General features: G+C 44.4%; 1 protein-coding gene across 1 annotated transcript; it reads left to right on the forward strand.

Annotated features, from left to right (window-relative positions):
• Positions 1-846: 846 nt before the first annotated feature.
• Positions 847-13,486, forward strand: SIRPB2 (signal regulatory protein beta 2). The gene is made up of 5 exons (XM_067707690.1): positions 847-1,073; positions 7,320-7,685; positions 8,762-9,103; positions 9,638-9,703; positions 10,774-13,486. Exons 1-5 carry the CDS (start codon positions 887-889, stop codon positions 10,869-10,871), a joined length of 1,059 nt encoding a protein of 352 aa, XP_067563791.1. The 5' UTR covers positions 847-886; the 3' UTR covers positions 10,872-13,486.
• The last annotated feature ends 2,116 nt before the right edge of the window (positions 13,487-15,602 follow it).

Consider the following 15,602-nt stretch of genomic DNA (forward strand, 5'->3'; position numbering starts at 1 on the left):
GAATGATGGCAGCATATACAGTGCTTACTCCACCCCATACTTGCAAGCATATTTTTATTTTTATTTTACGGATCAGTGATTGTCCTAGGGTCACACAGCCAGATCTGTGTAAAGCCAAGATTTGAATCCAAACAGTGCAGCTAAAGAGGCTGTCAGACCTGGAAAAGCCTGGAATTAATTAGCACACTTAATCTTTTCCTTCCTGATAGGTAGCATGATGGGGCGGGGGGGGGTCCCAAGGAAGTTTAGATCAATTACAGAAAATTAAGGTGCCACAAAACACAGATTTTTGCACAATCCGAGTGTGTTACATTTGGACCCCAGAAAATGGAGGTTTAGAAAGTTGCCCAAGATTACACAATTAGGAAGAGAGTGTGTGTCACCCTGCAATGTTAAAAGGAGACCTCTGGGAAGCTTGCTTTATAATAAATCCTTCTTAAGCAAATATCACCTCCTCTATTTCCTACATATTATGAATAATGATGGCTAATATGTTTAGCCTTTACATTATGCTAAGCCCTCACACACATGTATCATTCCTGCAACACCTTTCTTAGGAAGGGATTGTTACTGTCCCCATTTTGCAAATGAGGCAACAAAGGCTCAAAGATGACAAGTGACTTTGAAATGTCACACAGCCAGGAAGAGGCAGACCTGATTCTTGATCCAAAGTCAGGCTGACTTGAGGGCACACTATGACAGCCATGCTCATCTCCCTTCCAGGATGCCAAGGACAGGGTCTGGAAAAGGTCAAGTCTTTGACAGAGTGATTACAGGAACTACTGCTCAGACACAAAAGCCGGAAACTTCTTCACCCAGCTTCTTCCTCTTACACCAGCAGCCTTGTCTTGCTGTAGTGAAAATATTTCCCCAAGTAGCCTTGGCCATGAGAAGCAGAAAAAGCCTTGCCCAGAGATCTCACTTCAGACTCCAACACCGATCAGAGAACGGAATGGTGGCCAGTCTAGGAGACCACGGGAGGCACACTTTGCCCCCAGTGATGCCCACCCCTACCCGCCTGGCTCATTCATCTCCCCGCTCCTGGCTGCTGGCACTGCTCCTTGTCCTCTGGGGTGAGTAGGATCTGGGACAGAACAGGATCCACCCCTGGCTGATCCCACAGAGAGGTGCCAGGAGGGGCTTGACCCCACCAATGTGGAGGGGGAGGGGAGAACTGAGAACTTTCCTGATCCCAGCAGAGTGCAGACCAAGTGTTGAGAGAAGCAGAACTTCCTGGGCAGCACAGCGATGTTAAGCTCCCAGGCTCTGGGCTCATACCGCCGGGTTCTGGCTCAGACACTTGTATGCCTATCTACAAAGAACTGCTCTTTGGGGCCTTTCTCTAGGGGTACTGTATTAAATATAAAAATGGTGAGGCTCAGCCCAGGACCAGCTACATAATTTGCCCAGCCTTGTGAAAAATAAAAGTACAGGTCCTTTGTTCAAAAAGTATTAAGAGCTGCAATGAACGTTTTGGTACATGACTCTTTGAATTATGGTTTTCTCAAGATATATGATTCAGCCATAAAAAGAAACGAAATTGAGATATTTGTAGTGAGGTGGATGGACCTAGAGTCTGTCATACAGAGTGAAGTAAGTCAGAAAGAGAAAAACAAATACTGTATGCTAACACATATATATGGAATCTAAGGAAAAAAATAATTAAATAAAAAATTAAAATAAATAAATAAATAAAAGGGCATGAAGAACCTAGGGGTAAGATGGGAATAAAGACACAGACCTACTAGAGAATGGACTTGAGGACATGGGGAGGGGGAAGGGTAAGCTGTGACAATGTGAGAGAGTGGCATGGACATATATATCCACTACCAAACGTAAAATAGATAGCTAGTGGGAAGCAGCCGCATAGCACAGGGAGATCAGCTCGGTGCTTTGTGACCACTTAGAGGGGTGGGATAGGGAGGGTGGGAGGGAGGGAGATGCAAGAGGGAAGAGATATGGGAACATATGTATATGTATAACTGATTCACTTTGTTATAAAGCAGAAACTAACACACCATTGTAAAGCAATTATACTCCAATAAAGACGTTAAAAAAAAAGTATTAAGAATTTTAAGACAGCAGCAGTAGAGCATTAAGGCAAGCATGAGGCCTGTCTAAGCTCTGGGCCCTGTGCAACGATACAAATCAAACATCCATGAGCCAAAATGCAACTAATCCTGGGACCTACCTCTTTGTTTGGAGGATTCAATGAGATAATGCCTATAAATACCTGGCACGATGTAAAGATTTAATAACTGTTGGCTATTATTATCATACCCATGTCTCCTCTAAGTCAGGATCAGGCTGATTTAGCTGCTGAGTTTTGGGCCTTCTGGGTACAACTCACCCTCTGAGCCCAGAACCCTCTGATCCACCAGACAAGATGCATGGCTATCAGTGGGCTCATTCCACCACCTGCCCATGTGGGTCTCTGCCCCAAGCCCTACTGAGGTCCAGATTCTGTTCATCACACCTAGGGTCCTCCAGAATTGTCACCCCCAAGAGAGGCCCCAGTGGGACCCTGGTGTGGAGTCAGACCTGGATGCTCCCTCGTTCACTGGCTGTGACTTGGGGCACCACTTCTCTTCTTCCAGCTGGTTTTCTCGAGGAAAATGTGAATCGTAATTCTTATTAACTCGTTTCACAAAGACTTTTGAGTGTCCATTACATGTTAGGCACTAGGTTAGGAAATCATATATCTAAACTAACCGGGATAAAATATATTCAAAATATTTTTGAAAAATGTTGATTTCTATCATGCTTCCAAAAGGGAACCCCTCAATAGGAATCATGAAAAACAAGAGCATGCAGATGGAAAATGGGTGGAAAGAAATCCCAGAGCTGTGGGAAAGGGAATGATCCAGCGCCACAGCAAAGGTAGAGACAAAGCACCGAGGACAATTCCCAAAGTCCATGTGACAACACAGAAGGAGAATCAAGAAAGGGAGAGAGAGAGGGGTGTGGGGCACAGGGCCTTATTCCAGGCTCCAGTTTCCTCCCTGCTATTTCACTTTCCCAGACTCACCCCAACTGGGATAAGAATCATGAGACTTTCTGAGCCCTCATCTCCTCCCACTGCCTCTACTCCATTAGTTCTCCCTTTCTCATCACACACAGAAGCTTCATCTTTATAAATTTTTTAACAGCTTTATTGAGGTATAATTGACATACTATAAACTGTACATATTTAAGGTGTACAATTTGACAAGTTTTGTGGGCATTTCACACTTGTGAACTTATCACCAAGATAACCAAGATGAGGAATACCTCAAACACCCATAAAAGTTTCCTTGTGATTTACCCTTTCCACTCCTCCTCCTCCCCAGGCAACAGCTTATCTGCTTTCCATCACGATAGAGTAGTCTGCAATTTCTAGAACTTTATACAACAAACATCATACAGTATATACTCCTGTTTGCCTGGCTTCTTTTACTCATTGTAATTATTCTGAGATTCATTCATATTGTTGCACATATCAATAGTCATTTCTTTTCATTTCTAGCTACCTTATGGATAAACCAGTTTGTTTTTCCACTAACCTATTGACAGATATTTGGGTTATTCGCAGTTTGGGGCTATTACAAATAAAGCATCTTTGAACATTCATATAAAAGTCTTTGTGTGGACATATGCTTTCATTTCTCTTGGGAAAATACTTAAGAATAAAATGACTGGATCATATGGTAGGTGATTGTTTAACTTTTTAAGACACTGCCAAAGTGTTTTCCAAAGTGGTTGTACCACTTTACATTTTCATCATCAGTGTAGGAGGATAACATTTCCCCCACATCCTTTCCAACACTTGGTATAGTCAGCCTTTTCAATTTTAGTCATTCTAAAAGGTGTGTGGTAATATCTGTTTGTAGTTTTAATTTGCATTTCCCTAATGTGTAATGATGTTGAATATCTTTCACGTGCATTTTTTTTGATGAGGGTCCATTCAACGCCCATTTTTAAATTGTGTTTCTTATTATTGAGTTTTGAGAATTCTTTGTATATTCTGGTTACAAACCTTTTATCAGATTTATGCTTTGCAAAGATTTGTTCCTACTCTGTGGCTTATCTTTTCTTCTTTCACAAGTGTCTTTTGAACTCCTTTTAAGAGTTCTTAATTTTTATTTATCAACTTGTTCTTTTATCGATCAAGATTTTGGTGTTGTCTCTAAATATATGGTAGAATTCACCAGTGAAGCTATCTGGACTTGGAGTTTTCTTTGTGGGAAGGTTTTTAAAACAAATTAAATGTTTTAAATAGATAGAAACATCTATTTATCTCTTCTTGAGGTAGCTTTGGTAGTTTGTGATTTTCAAGAAATTTGTTTGTGTTGTTAAGTATATATAGCCATGAAACTTGTTAATAACAATGCCTAATTATCCTTTTAATATCTGTAAAAACTGTACTGGTGTCACCTCTCTCATTCCTGATACCTATCTATGGCTCTCACACTCTCTCTCTCTTTCTCTTTCTCTCGCTCTCCTTCTCTCCTTATTCAGAAGGGCTAGAGATGTATTAGTTTTAATGATCTTCTCAAAGATTTTATTCTTGTTGATTTTCTCTATTGTTTTTGGTTTTCTACTTTATTGATTTTCACTCAGATCCTTGTAGTTTCCTTTCTTTTATTTACTTTTGATTTAATTTGCTCCTTTTTTCTATTTTAAGATGAAACTACAGTCATTCATTTAAGTCTTTTCTTCTTTCCTAAATAAGCATTTAATGCTAAAATATCCACCAGCTTAAGCAACATGCCACAAAATGTAATGCTGTGTTTTCATTTTCATTCAGATCAAAATACTTCCTAATTACGCTTTTATTTTTTCTTTGACTCATGTATTAGTTTTCAAACATCTGAAGTTTTCGTGGCGTCTGTCTGTTACTGATTCTACTAATTTAATTCCATTGTGGTCAAAGTTCATGCTTTTCATGACTTGAATTCTTTTAAATTTATTGAGTCTTTTTTATGACTCAGAACATGCTCTATCTTTGTAAATGTTCCTTGTACAATTGAAAGTAACTGTATATCCTGCTATTTGGGGACATAATTTTCTGTAAATATCAATTAGACTAAGTTGTTGATAGTATTTTTAAATCTTCTGTATTCTTTCTGATTTTCTGCCTATTTGTTCTATCAACTATTGAAATAAGGATATTGAAATCTCAGACTGTAACTGTGGATTTGTCTGTTTCTCCCTGCAGTTCTGTTGGGTTTTGCTTCATATACTTTCAAGTTCTGTTATTAGGTGCATAAATGCTTGGGGGTTTTATGTCTTCTTGATTATTTTACCCCTTTATCATTGTCAAATGGCATTCTTTATTCCTGGAGATATTTTTTGCTCCAAAATCTACTTTATCTGATATTAATATAGTCACTCCAGCTTTTGATTAGTGTTACTATGATATATCTTTTTCCATCATTCTTCTTTTAACATATTTGCATCTTTATATTTACAGTGGAGTTCTTGTAGGCAACATGTAGTTGGATATTACTTTTTTGTCCAATCTGACAATCTCTAACTTTTACAGGGAATATTTAGACCATTTACATTTAAAGTAATCTTTGATATGATTAGGTCTAAATCTATTACTTTCCTATTTGTTCTACTTGTTCTTTGTTCCCTTTTTCCTCTTTTTCTGTTTTCATTTGGTAATTTAATATTTTTATAATGTTATTTTCTCTCCTTTATTGGCTTATTAGCTATAACTTTATTTTGAAGTTTAGTAGTTGTTTTAGGGTTTATAATATACCTCTGTAATTTATCAACATCTACCTTAAGTGATATCATACTATTTCACATATAGTGTAAGAACCTCATGATGGTATACTAACATTCTCCCCACACCAGCCTTTATTCTATTATTGCCTTAACTTTACCTACACATGCATTATAAGCCTCACAATAGAATGTTACTATATTTTATTATTTTGGGACCTTGCTTTCTAGATTTGCTAGGTGGGACCAGAGCACCTCTCTCTAGGTAGAGTACTCCCTTCTGTGTAGTCTACCCTTTGCCCTGTCGATCATGAGGTTTTCCAGTATTACAGGTGGGAGCAGGCATTATTCTCAGCCCTGTGCTGAGTGATGGGCACAGTTTAGCACATCCACGTGAGGAAACTACCTGAGGCCAGGGGAAGAATGACTAGAAAGAATTAGAGAGAACAAGGTCTGACTGACTCAAATAATGGTGTTTGGGGGTGGGTGTTTGCTGAACTTCCTGGAACTAAGGACAAACGAAATTCCTAGGATTGAATGTGGGGTGTCACTTGGTCACAGCTATGAGGCAGTTCTTAGTGGCTAATGGTGCATGCCTAGCTGAAGATGAGGGGAAATTAATTTAGAATTCCACAACCCTTCCCTAGATCCTGTTAGAAGGGAATGTTTGCTTCATTCTACTCCCCTACCTCACTCCCAACTGAGAAACACCACGATACAAACTTAAGTCTTGGAATGAGACCAAGTTATTCCCAAGGCCTGATGGAAGCACAGATGAAGGGAAACTCAAGGCACAAAGCTGATGACCTGTAGTGAGCAGAATCTTGAGGCAGTTGATCTGAGTCCAAATCCTGGCCATGACACCTACTGAATGCATGGTTCCCCTCAGGTTTCTGCACCTCCTTGAGTATTAGTTTTCTCTCAGAAGTGGAGAACCTCACAGAGCTCTTGGAGGGAGTATCTGAGTTGCTGTTCATAACCCAGGTGTAGAAGAACTTCCATTGGGAGGGCTTGGCCTTCCTTCTCTGTGCCCAGTCTCAAGCCAAACTCAATAGTTCAACCTATCTTCTTCTTATAAGGTCACCAGTCATATTTGGGTTAGGACCCACCTATGTGACCTAATTTTAACTTAATCACCTATTTAAAGACACTATCTCCAAATGGAATCTCATTCTGAGGTACTGGGAGTTAGGACTTCAGTATATGAATTTGTGGGGGAGAAAAATTCAGCCCAATTAGCAGTGATCCTGGGAAAGCTACCTAACTCTTTCTGGGTTCTCAATGTCTTCTATTGTAAGATGGGGATGATGCTGCCAACCTCTAAGGAGTGTTGGAGGAATAAATGAGATAATACATGCATTGCCTGGCACATGGTGAGCACTCAAGTGCCATCTATTACTCATAAGTAATCCATTTAATAGCCCTGCTCTCTCTCTCTCTCTCCAGCCAGCTGCCTCATGTCCTCTTTTACTTCCCTCTTCAACAACACCCCTCAAGTGTTCTAAGCAATTGTTCTTGACCAGCTGATGGCTGGTTTATGTTAAGTTTGCCTCTTAGGGCTCCAAGTCCCTCCAGCCCAGCACAAGGCCTTTCTTCCTCTGTTGCAGGAGCTTCTGAGCAGAGCAAGGGGGGTAAATGGCAGGTCCTGCAGCCTGAAGGCCCCATGCTGGTGGCAGAAGGTGAGACACTCCTGCTGAGGTGTACAGTAGTCGGCTCCTGCACTGATGGCATGATAAAATGGGTCAAGGTGAGCAACCAGGACCAGCAGGAAATTTATAACTTCAAACATGGCTTCTTCCCCGGGGTAATGCCCATGATCCAGAAGACACTGGAACCACTTAATTGCGACTATTCCATCTATATCCACAATGTCACCGCGAAACATGCTGGAAGCTACCACTGTGTGAGACTTGATGGCTTGAATGAGCACTCAGGAAAGAAGCTGGACGAGGGCACCTCCGTGCTTGTGAAGAGTGAGTATCAGGCCCTGCAGGTCATAGCATTCTGCTCTGATCTGTCTCCCTGCATCTGTCACCTTTATCCACAATCATGCTGCACACACAAAATCTCAGTGGCATATAACAATTAGTATGTCTCACTCACACATTTACAGGCAGCTGGGGTGGTTCTGTTCTACATGTCTCATTCCAGGGCCCAGAAGTTTGGCCAGAGTACATATTTCTCATGGAGATGGCAGAAGCACAAGAGGGCAAGTCCCAACACCCTAAGCACATTTCAAGCTTCTACTCATATAATATCTGCTAACAGCCCATTGGCTAAAGCAAGTCACATGGCTAAGGTCAAAGTTAAGAGACAAGGAAGTGTACCTGGCCACCATGAATCCACAGCAAGAGTATGGATGTGCCACACTATCAGAGGAGAGTCAAGAACTGGGGCTGATCATTTAATCCCCAAGTAACCAGTCATACTATCTATAAGTCCACCATTGGTGACCTGGACACCCAAATCCTGGGTCTGTCATTCAGTAGAAATGTGTTCTTAAATTAGTCACTTCAGCTCTCTCTCCTTCAAGTGCTTAACTTGCAAAACAGGCAACAAAATTCCTACTTCAAGGGATATTCAGGGATGAAATAGAAGAACTTATGTTTATGAAACCCCCGTAAACCGTTGACATGGAGGGTATCCATGTATGTGTGGTGGGGTGGGGAGGGGGGTTCATTTTAACTTAATGCAAGCATTTCAGGAAGTCTTCTCTGACTCCTTCCAAGCTTCTTAGTCCTGCAGTCCTCTGGGTTTCCAACCTCAGGGGGATTTTCTGGACCATCTCCACCCCCAGACTGAGAACTTCTCCAGGGCAGGACATTTGTAGGTCTTAGCAAGCTTCCTTTTCCCCAATCCTAGCATCAGCACATAGTAGGTACTGAGAATTCCTTTACTGAGTGAATCAATTAGTGAATAACAAGGGAATGCGGGAGGGAGTGACTGAGTGAAGAAAACAGGGGAAGCAAAGGGAGGGTAGATATGAAGGAGGAAATGATTGGACTACGGAGGGAGAGAGGGAACAACAAAGTCCTCTCTTTGGCTGCAGGAGCTGGGGACCCAGAGCCAGACCTCTGGATCATCCAACCCCAGGAGTTGGTGTTGGCAACCACTGGAGACACTGTCTTCCTGAACTGCACGGTGCTTGGAGATGGTCCCCCCGGACCCATCAGGTGGTTTCGGGGAGCTGGTCTGAGCCGGGAGGCCATTTACAACTTTAGAGGTATCTCCTACCCCAATGTGACAGCGGTCCGGGCTTCCAACAATGATTTCAGCATTCTTCTGCATGGCATCTCCACTGAGCATTCAGGCACTTATTACTGTGTAAAGTTTCAGAGGAAACCCAACAGGCAATACCTATCTGGACAGGGCACCAGGCTGAGAGTCAAAGGTGAGACAGGTGGTTTAGGAGATGTTGGGGGAGAGGGGGAGGTGGTCCACAAGGAAAATTTCATCATGTCCCAAACAAGCTAGCTCTTCTTAGCCTCAAGGTCTTTACATAAGCTATTCCCTCTGCCTGGAATGCTTTCTCCTTTTCTACGGAGAACTTCTACTCATCCTTCAAGGCCCAGCACAAATAGCCCCTCCTCTGTGAAACCTTCTCCTTCTCCCAGGTAGAGTTAATTTATCCCCATTCTGAGCTCCACAGAACATTTTATAGACTGTTAATGATTCAACAAACATCTATTGCATGCCTGTTGACTACTCTACACTGTACTAGGTGCTGCAGACACTGCAATGAAGCAAGCATTGTCCCTACCCCAGAGAGGCTCATGCAATTCTAACTACAGGGCTTGACTTCTAGCCCCCATCCCAGGCAGAAACTGGCAGACTCATCTCAGGGACCCCAGCTCCTAACACAGGGACTCAATAAGTGGAGTGATAGAAAGAAAGGGGAGTGTGAGACCACTTCTCTCCCTTGCAGCTAAGCACACTTCTCTCCAAGAGTCAGAATTCACCAATGAACGTGCAGCCAAGGTATTTCCATCAGGTGAGTGTACCTATCTCCAGTGGCGGTAACCAGGCTCCCACAGGTAAGTGGGGTCAGAGATGGCTTGGCCACGGGAAAGGTGCAGTCCCAGACTTCTAGGGCCCTTCTGCCACTAAGACAGTTCCCAGGACTCCATCTCAGCTGCAGAACCAGAACCCAGAGAACCACATTAAAGCTCAGTCAAAGGAAGGACTTTCTAACAGTCAGTGCTAACTGTTCAGTGGGCAGTCTTGCTTACGAGGTGGTGAGCTCCCCGTAATTCAGAGCAAGGCTGCACTATGAAGCTGTGCTTAACAGTGCTGAAGAACATGGCTTTGTAGCCAGGCTTCCTGGATTGAGCCCCTTTCTAGCTGTGAGATTATGGACAAGTTGCCTTACTCCTTGAATCTCTGGTGCCCTGCTCTGTGATCTAGGGGGAAGAAGGGAGATAAGAAACAGAGAACCTACCTCATGGGGTTATGTACAGATCTAATGGGGCCACATGTGTCAAGTGCCCAGAACTGTGCCTGTCACATCACCTCAAGGTATACTCAAGGGCACTTGATAACTGGGGCGAACTTGGAATAGAGGTGACCAGGTTAGCTTCCCTGATGCTCAACCCTGTTCCTGCCATTCTTGGGAGCCAAACCACTTGGTCCCATCACTACTTTGACACATGTAGACCTGAGAAAATCACTTCCCCACTCTGGATCTGTCTCCTTATCTATACAAGCTGGATTGCTATCCTACCTTGCAAGATTAGTTTGAGGATTATATAAGGCAATTAGGAAGTGCTTAGCTCAGGGCCTGGGACAGAGGAGCTGAGCAGTCTATAACGAAAGCAATTTTGTATTGTTATCAGAGGTCAGAGATGCTGTCAAGATGATTAAAGGTACAGGTAGGATATTGGGCAAAGGTTCTTTGAGCCTGGTACAGGGGGATGGGAGGTCTTTGATCTCTTCCAGGGTAAAAAGGATGAGGCCCCAGAGGTTATACAGAAGTTTGACCCAACTCCAGCATAGAGGCACTGAGGTGTGGGCTGTTGGGGGCTCAGCTGGGATCCTTCCTGAGCTTTCCTCTGTGTCCCCCAGGCCTCCTGTCTGTGCTCACTCTTGTGGTCCTGGGACTGAAAGCTGTAACCTTGGCTGCAGTCCTGCTGGCCCTGGCTGCCCACCGGAGGAACCCTTGACAAGAAGATGTCAAAAATTCAGGCCCAGCAGCTGTGCTCATCTTGGCATGGGGCATGGGGTATGGATGACTGGTCAGCCCTAGAGTGGGTTCTCTAAGAGAGGGCCAGGGACTCCCCAATCATTCCTCTGCCTCCAATTCCAGCCTCCAGTTGCCCTCAGGCCTCATGACGAACTCCAGATTCCCTACACCCGATTTCCTTTCACCTGGCGAAATTCCCCATTTGGCACTGGGCTCCCCTCTGATTTGCCTTCCTCTCTCTTCTCAGCCTGTTCAAGCCCTCCTTGTTCTTCAAGACCTTGCCCAGGTCTCTCCTTGAGGCCCTTGCTCCTGCTGTAGCCCCTTCTGGAGGGCTTGCCCCTTTGCTCCCCACTCCACATTTTCTCTTCCTTCAAGATGCAACTCAGAGTCTTTCCCAGAAGGTTTCCCTGAGTGTCTCTGAGCCCAACCAGACCACCTGTGCCCCTCCATCTACATCCTTCCTTCCTCCTTTCCTGCCTTCTTTCCTTCTCCACGGTGGCTGACTTGGGTGGCTGTAACAGTTAGAATGCAGGTTTGGCAACTTTAACAAAACTCTTAAATAACAGTGGCTCAAATCAGAAGAAAGTTGGTTTCTTTAGTAATATTCCAGTATAAGCCGGCCAGGCAATTCGGGACTCCCTGGTATTGAGACCCAGGATTCCTTGATCTTGTTGTTACCAGGTCCATATCCCAGGCAGAAAGACCAGGGAAAGAAGTAGTGAAGGGGAGAATGACACTTCCCTTCAAGGTCACAGCTGGGAATTTGTCCACATCACCTCAAATTGGCTGGAATGTGGTCACATGGTCACACCTAGCTGCAAGGAAGGCTAGGAAATGTAGTCTTTATTCTAGCAAGGTGCGCCCAGCTAAAATCTGTCACTAGAGAATCAGAGAGTAAACATCAGTAGATAACCAGTGATCTCCACCTCTGTGGCATAGAGACAGTTTCTTACTTGTTCCGTGGGACACCTGAATTCAATTCCCAGATGAAATGGCATCTCTTTATACCTCCACCTCCACTAGGGCAGCATAATGGAGGGCAGTAGTTCTCAAGAAGAGAATACTTTGCCCCTCCAGGGGGTATGTGGCAATGTCTAGAGACATTTTTGATTGTCACAGCTTGGGGGGTACCATTGTCATCTAGCGGGTAGAGGTCAGGGATGCCACTAATTATCCTATAATGCACAGGGCATACCCCACAACGGAGAGTTATCTGGCCCAATGTATCCGTAGTACCGAAGTTGAGGAACCCTGATGTAGGGGAAAGCATGCATTCCTTGGAGTCAGACATGCCCGATTTCTAATCCTGAAGCCCCCACTCCCTCCCTGACCACCATTAGTAACTAACTGCACCTCTTGGAACGTCGAGGACAATCACGTGGACTCTCTGCACTGTATAAGAAGCAATTCAATTCAACATCCACTGAGGGCTTACTATGTGCTATGTGCTCTGTGTACACTCAGTGCATGCAAACTCCCTTTCCTCTTTCCACACAAACATTTATTAGCACCTATTAGGTAGGGACGTGGATTAGTCTGGATGTTTTTCATCATAACAAACAGAAAAGCAGCTGGAATAATACTAAGTCTAAGGGGCCATTAATTTAGTCTGAGTGTTTTGTGCCAGTTTCAGCATATCGATAACCAGTGTTGTGGTTGGACTGGCCCTTGTGGTTGGTATTATGAGTGCAAGATGCCCTTCAGTGATACCCATCAGGGAACTTTGAAGAAACAGAGGCTTATTACTTTACAAGACCTGGAATTTACACAGCATTCCTGGGGCCACACAGTGAGGTCACAGGGAAGGAGAAAGAGAGAGAAAGAGAGAGAGAGACAGCACCTGGGGTTCTGTTTTATTGGGGTTGATGATTTTGTGGGCTCACTCTTTATTGGTAAATTTAAAACTTAAGAGTGGGAATTTAAAGCCCAGGAAGAAGAAAAAAAAAAACAACTGGTAGCTCAAATGATCAGTTACTGAAAACAAACAAGATCTCTAAAACAAAGGAAGCTCTATGGGGGAAGATGGCCTGACTCTATCTAGCTCTGTGGCTGGCAATGTTTTTATTCAACATAAACACATTGAAGGGGGTGCCTCTTTGAAATGGATGCCTCAACAATCAAAACTTAAATCAGATAATCGTGTTACAAAAAAGGAAAAAGAAACAAGTGTCAAGGTTTACACTGCACTGAGAATTGAATAAATCATTGAATTACCAGATATCAGAAGAAAGGGTAGATATAATAAATTGAATAATGTCTCCCACAAAAGATATCCAAGTCATAATCCTTGGAACCTGTTAATGTTACCTTATATGGCAAAAAGGACTTTGCAGATGTGATTAAAGATCTATAAATGGAACAGTGGTCCTGAATTATTCAGGTGGGCCCTAAATGCAATCACAAGTGTCCTGATGAGAGAGAGACAGAGGGAGATTCCACCCAGAGGAGGAGGAGAAAGCAACGTGACCACAAAGGCAGAGATGGGAGTGATGCGGCCACAAGCTAAACAATGCTGGCAGCCACAAGAAGCTGGAAGAAGCAAGGAGCAGATTCTCCCCAGTGTCTCTGGAGGGAGCATGGCCCCCTAACACCTTGATTTCAGCCCAGTGATACTGATTTCATACTCTGGCCTCCAGAAATAGGAGAGAATAAATTTCTGTTGTTTCATGACATCAGATTTGTGGTAATGTGTTACAGCAGCCATGGGAAACGAATAGCATGGAACTGGGCCTCTGAAATAACTGGAGGTGGTTGCCTTCTCTGCCCCTGAAAATCTCCTCACCTGACAGGGTCCTGCATAGTCTGCTCCCTGCAACACACACCCCCATCTTATCTCCCAACACCACCCTTTAAACTGACTCCACTCTGGCACCCACATGGGCCTTGGCCACACACATTCCCTAATTCAGCCAAGTCTCTACATAACTGTTTCCTTCAAGAAGCCTCCCGAGATCACCCCCTCCACCGCGACATCTTCCTCCTTCTCATTTCCCATTTGCACCTTAAGTTTTCTTCTCAGCACTTACTGCTACGTGTACGTGTGAGTGCGTGTGTATTTATTTCCTTGATGATTATTAGTTGTCCCCACTAGAATTTGAGCTCACTGAGGGCAGGAACCTAACTTTTCACTATTGCAGCCCCTTACATTCCGACATAAAAAGTAGTTGAAGGCTGACAACATGCCAGGCAGGTGATGGAAGGTGGAACTAGAGAGTGGGACCGGGGTAAGGCCAGGATGGGAACAAAGGTGTGGATGAAATTGGAGGGGACTGGGATGAAACTTGGGGAGGAAGTGAGCTTTGAAGGGTGGGGGAGCATGTAGTACTGGGAGTGGGGTTATGGGAGAAAGGGGTGGGGCTGGGTGGGTCAGGAGCAGGTGGTGGTGCATCTTCAAGTTTGGGGGGAGCCTGGAGCTGGTAGTGGTTGTGGGACTTGGGGGTGGAGGTGGGGCGGGGGGAGGTGGGTGGAGGGAGGGGCTAGAGGTAGGAAGGTGGCAGGGCCTTCAGCACCACCCCTCACCCAGTTTTGTTAAGGATATTTAGATAAATGTTATGAAAATGTAGTTTCAACTTCACACCCTCACATTCCCTTCTAATCAAATTGTGGCCCTAAATACCTCCAGTCAGATCATCTGGAGCTGCGTCCAGAAACCAGCCATGGAAGCACAGTCCTATAGGCCAAAGAGAGACAGGGGTGGTGTAGTGGTTGGGAACACAAGGCTCATATCTGAGATGCCTGGATTCAAACTCATTTAGGAATCTAGGGTTCCCCATTTATAAAATGGAAATGATAATAGAACTCACTTCATAGAGTTGTCATGAGGATGAGTAAGTTAGTGTATTTAAGTTTCTTTTAAGAGTGTCTGGGGGCTTCCCTGTGGCGCAGTGGTTGAGAGTCCGCCTGCCTATGCAGGGGACACGGGTTCGTGGCCCGGTCCAGGAAGATCCCACATGCCACAGAGCGGCTGGGCCCGTGAGCCATGGCCACTGAGCCTGTGCGTCCGGAGCCTGTGCTCCGCAACGAGAGAGGCCATGACAGTGAGAGGCCTGCGTACCACAAAAAAAAAAAAAAGTGTCTGGGACATAGTAAGTGTTCAATAAACATTAGCTATCAGGTAGTGTTACAGGGGAAGGATACCCAGAGGCCTCTGGAGGAGGGGCCAGGGACGCCCTGGCATAAGAAAGTGTTTTCCCAGGGGCACAAAAGTGAAGAGAGGTGACAGCTGGAACCAGGGACTCATATACTAGTTGAGGAGCTGGATCATGGGGAGCGGATCACCTTCAGACCTTTAAGCTGGGGCAAGTCATCAGTCAGTTTCCAGGGTGGAAAGACCTTGCTTTCCCCTGAGCATGAGCGTAGTGTAGAGTGAGCCCCCAGGCTCTTGGACTTTCTGGGAAGTTGGAGGGCATCTGGGGTGGACACAGCAATGAAGGGGGAAGGAACTGGGAACCAGGGCTGGTGCTGGATGCCCTGCAATGGAAAGGAGATAGTTGCACCGCAAAAAACGGTCATTCCTCCCACACATCCCACCAGGACCTAGTGCAGCTGAAAGCCTGCTCTTAATAAAGTGAACCTAGACCCTAATTCATTTAACATATAAACTTAAAAGTATTTTTTGCACGGTTTTGATATATACCAAATTTCCTAGGAATGCAACTGCTGTGTCCATCAAGGGAAGACTGAACTTTGTGTTGTTCATAATCTTACTGAG

This window comes from Pseudorca crassidens, chromosome 15 (genome assembly GCF_039906515.1).
Source record: "Pseudorca crassidens isolate mPseCra1 chromosome 15, mPseCra1.hap1, whole genome shotgun sequence".
Classification (NCBI taxonomy): Eukaryota; Metazoa; Chordata; class Mammalia; order Artiodactyla; family Delphinidae; genus Pseudorca; species Pseudorca crassidens.

Excerpts from the sequence above, each read along its gene's own strand:
- SIRPB2 (XM_067707690.1), top strand. The coding sequence starts at position 887 with ATGAGAAGCAGAAAAAGCCTTGCCCAGAGATCTCACTTCAGACTCCAA. Across the intron at positions 1,074-7,319 it reads ACTGCTCCTTGTCCTCTGGG|GAGCTTCTGAGCAGAGCAAG; the intron begins GTGAGTAGGATC and ends CCTCTGTTGCAG. Across the intron at positions 9,104-9,637 it reads CACCAGGCTGAGAGTCAAAG|CTAAGCACACTTCTCTCCAA; the intron begins GTGAGACAGGTG and ends TCTCCCTTGCAG.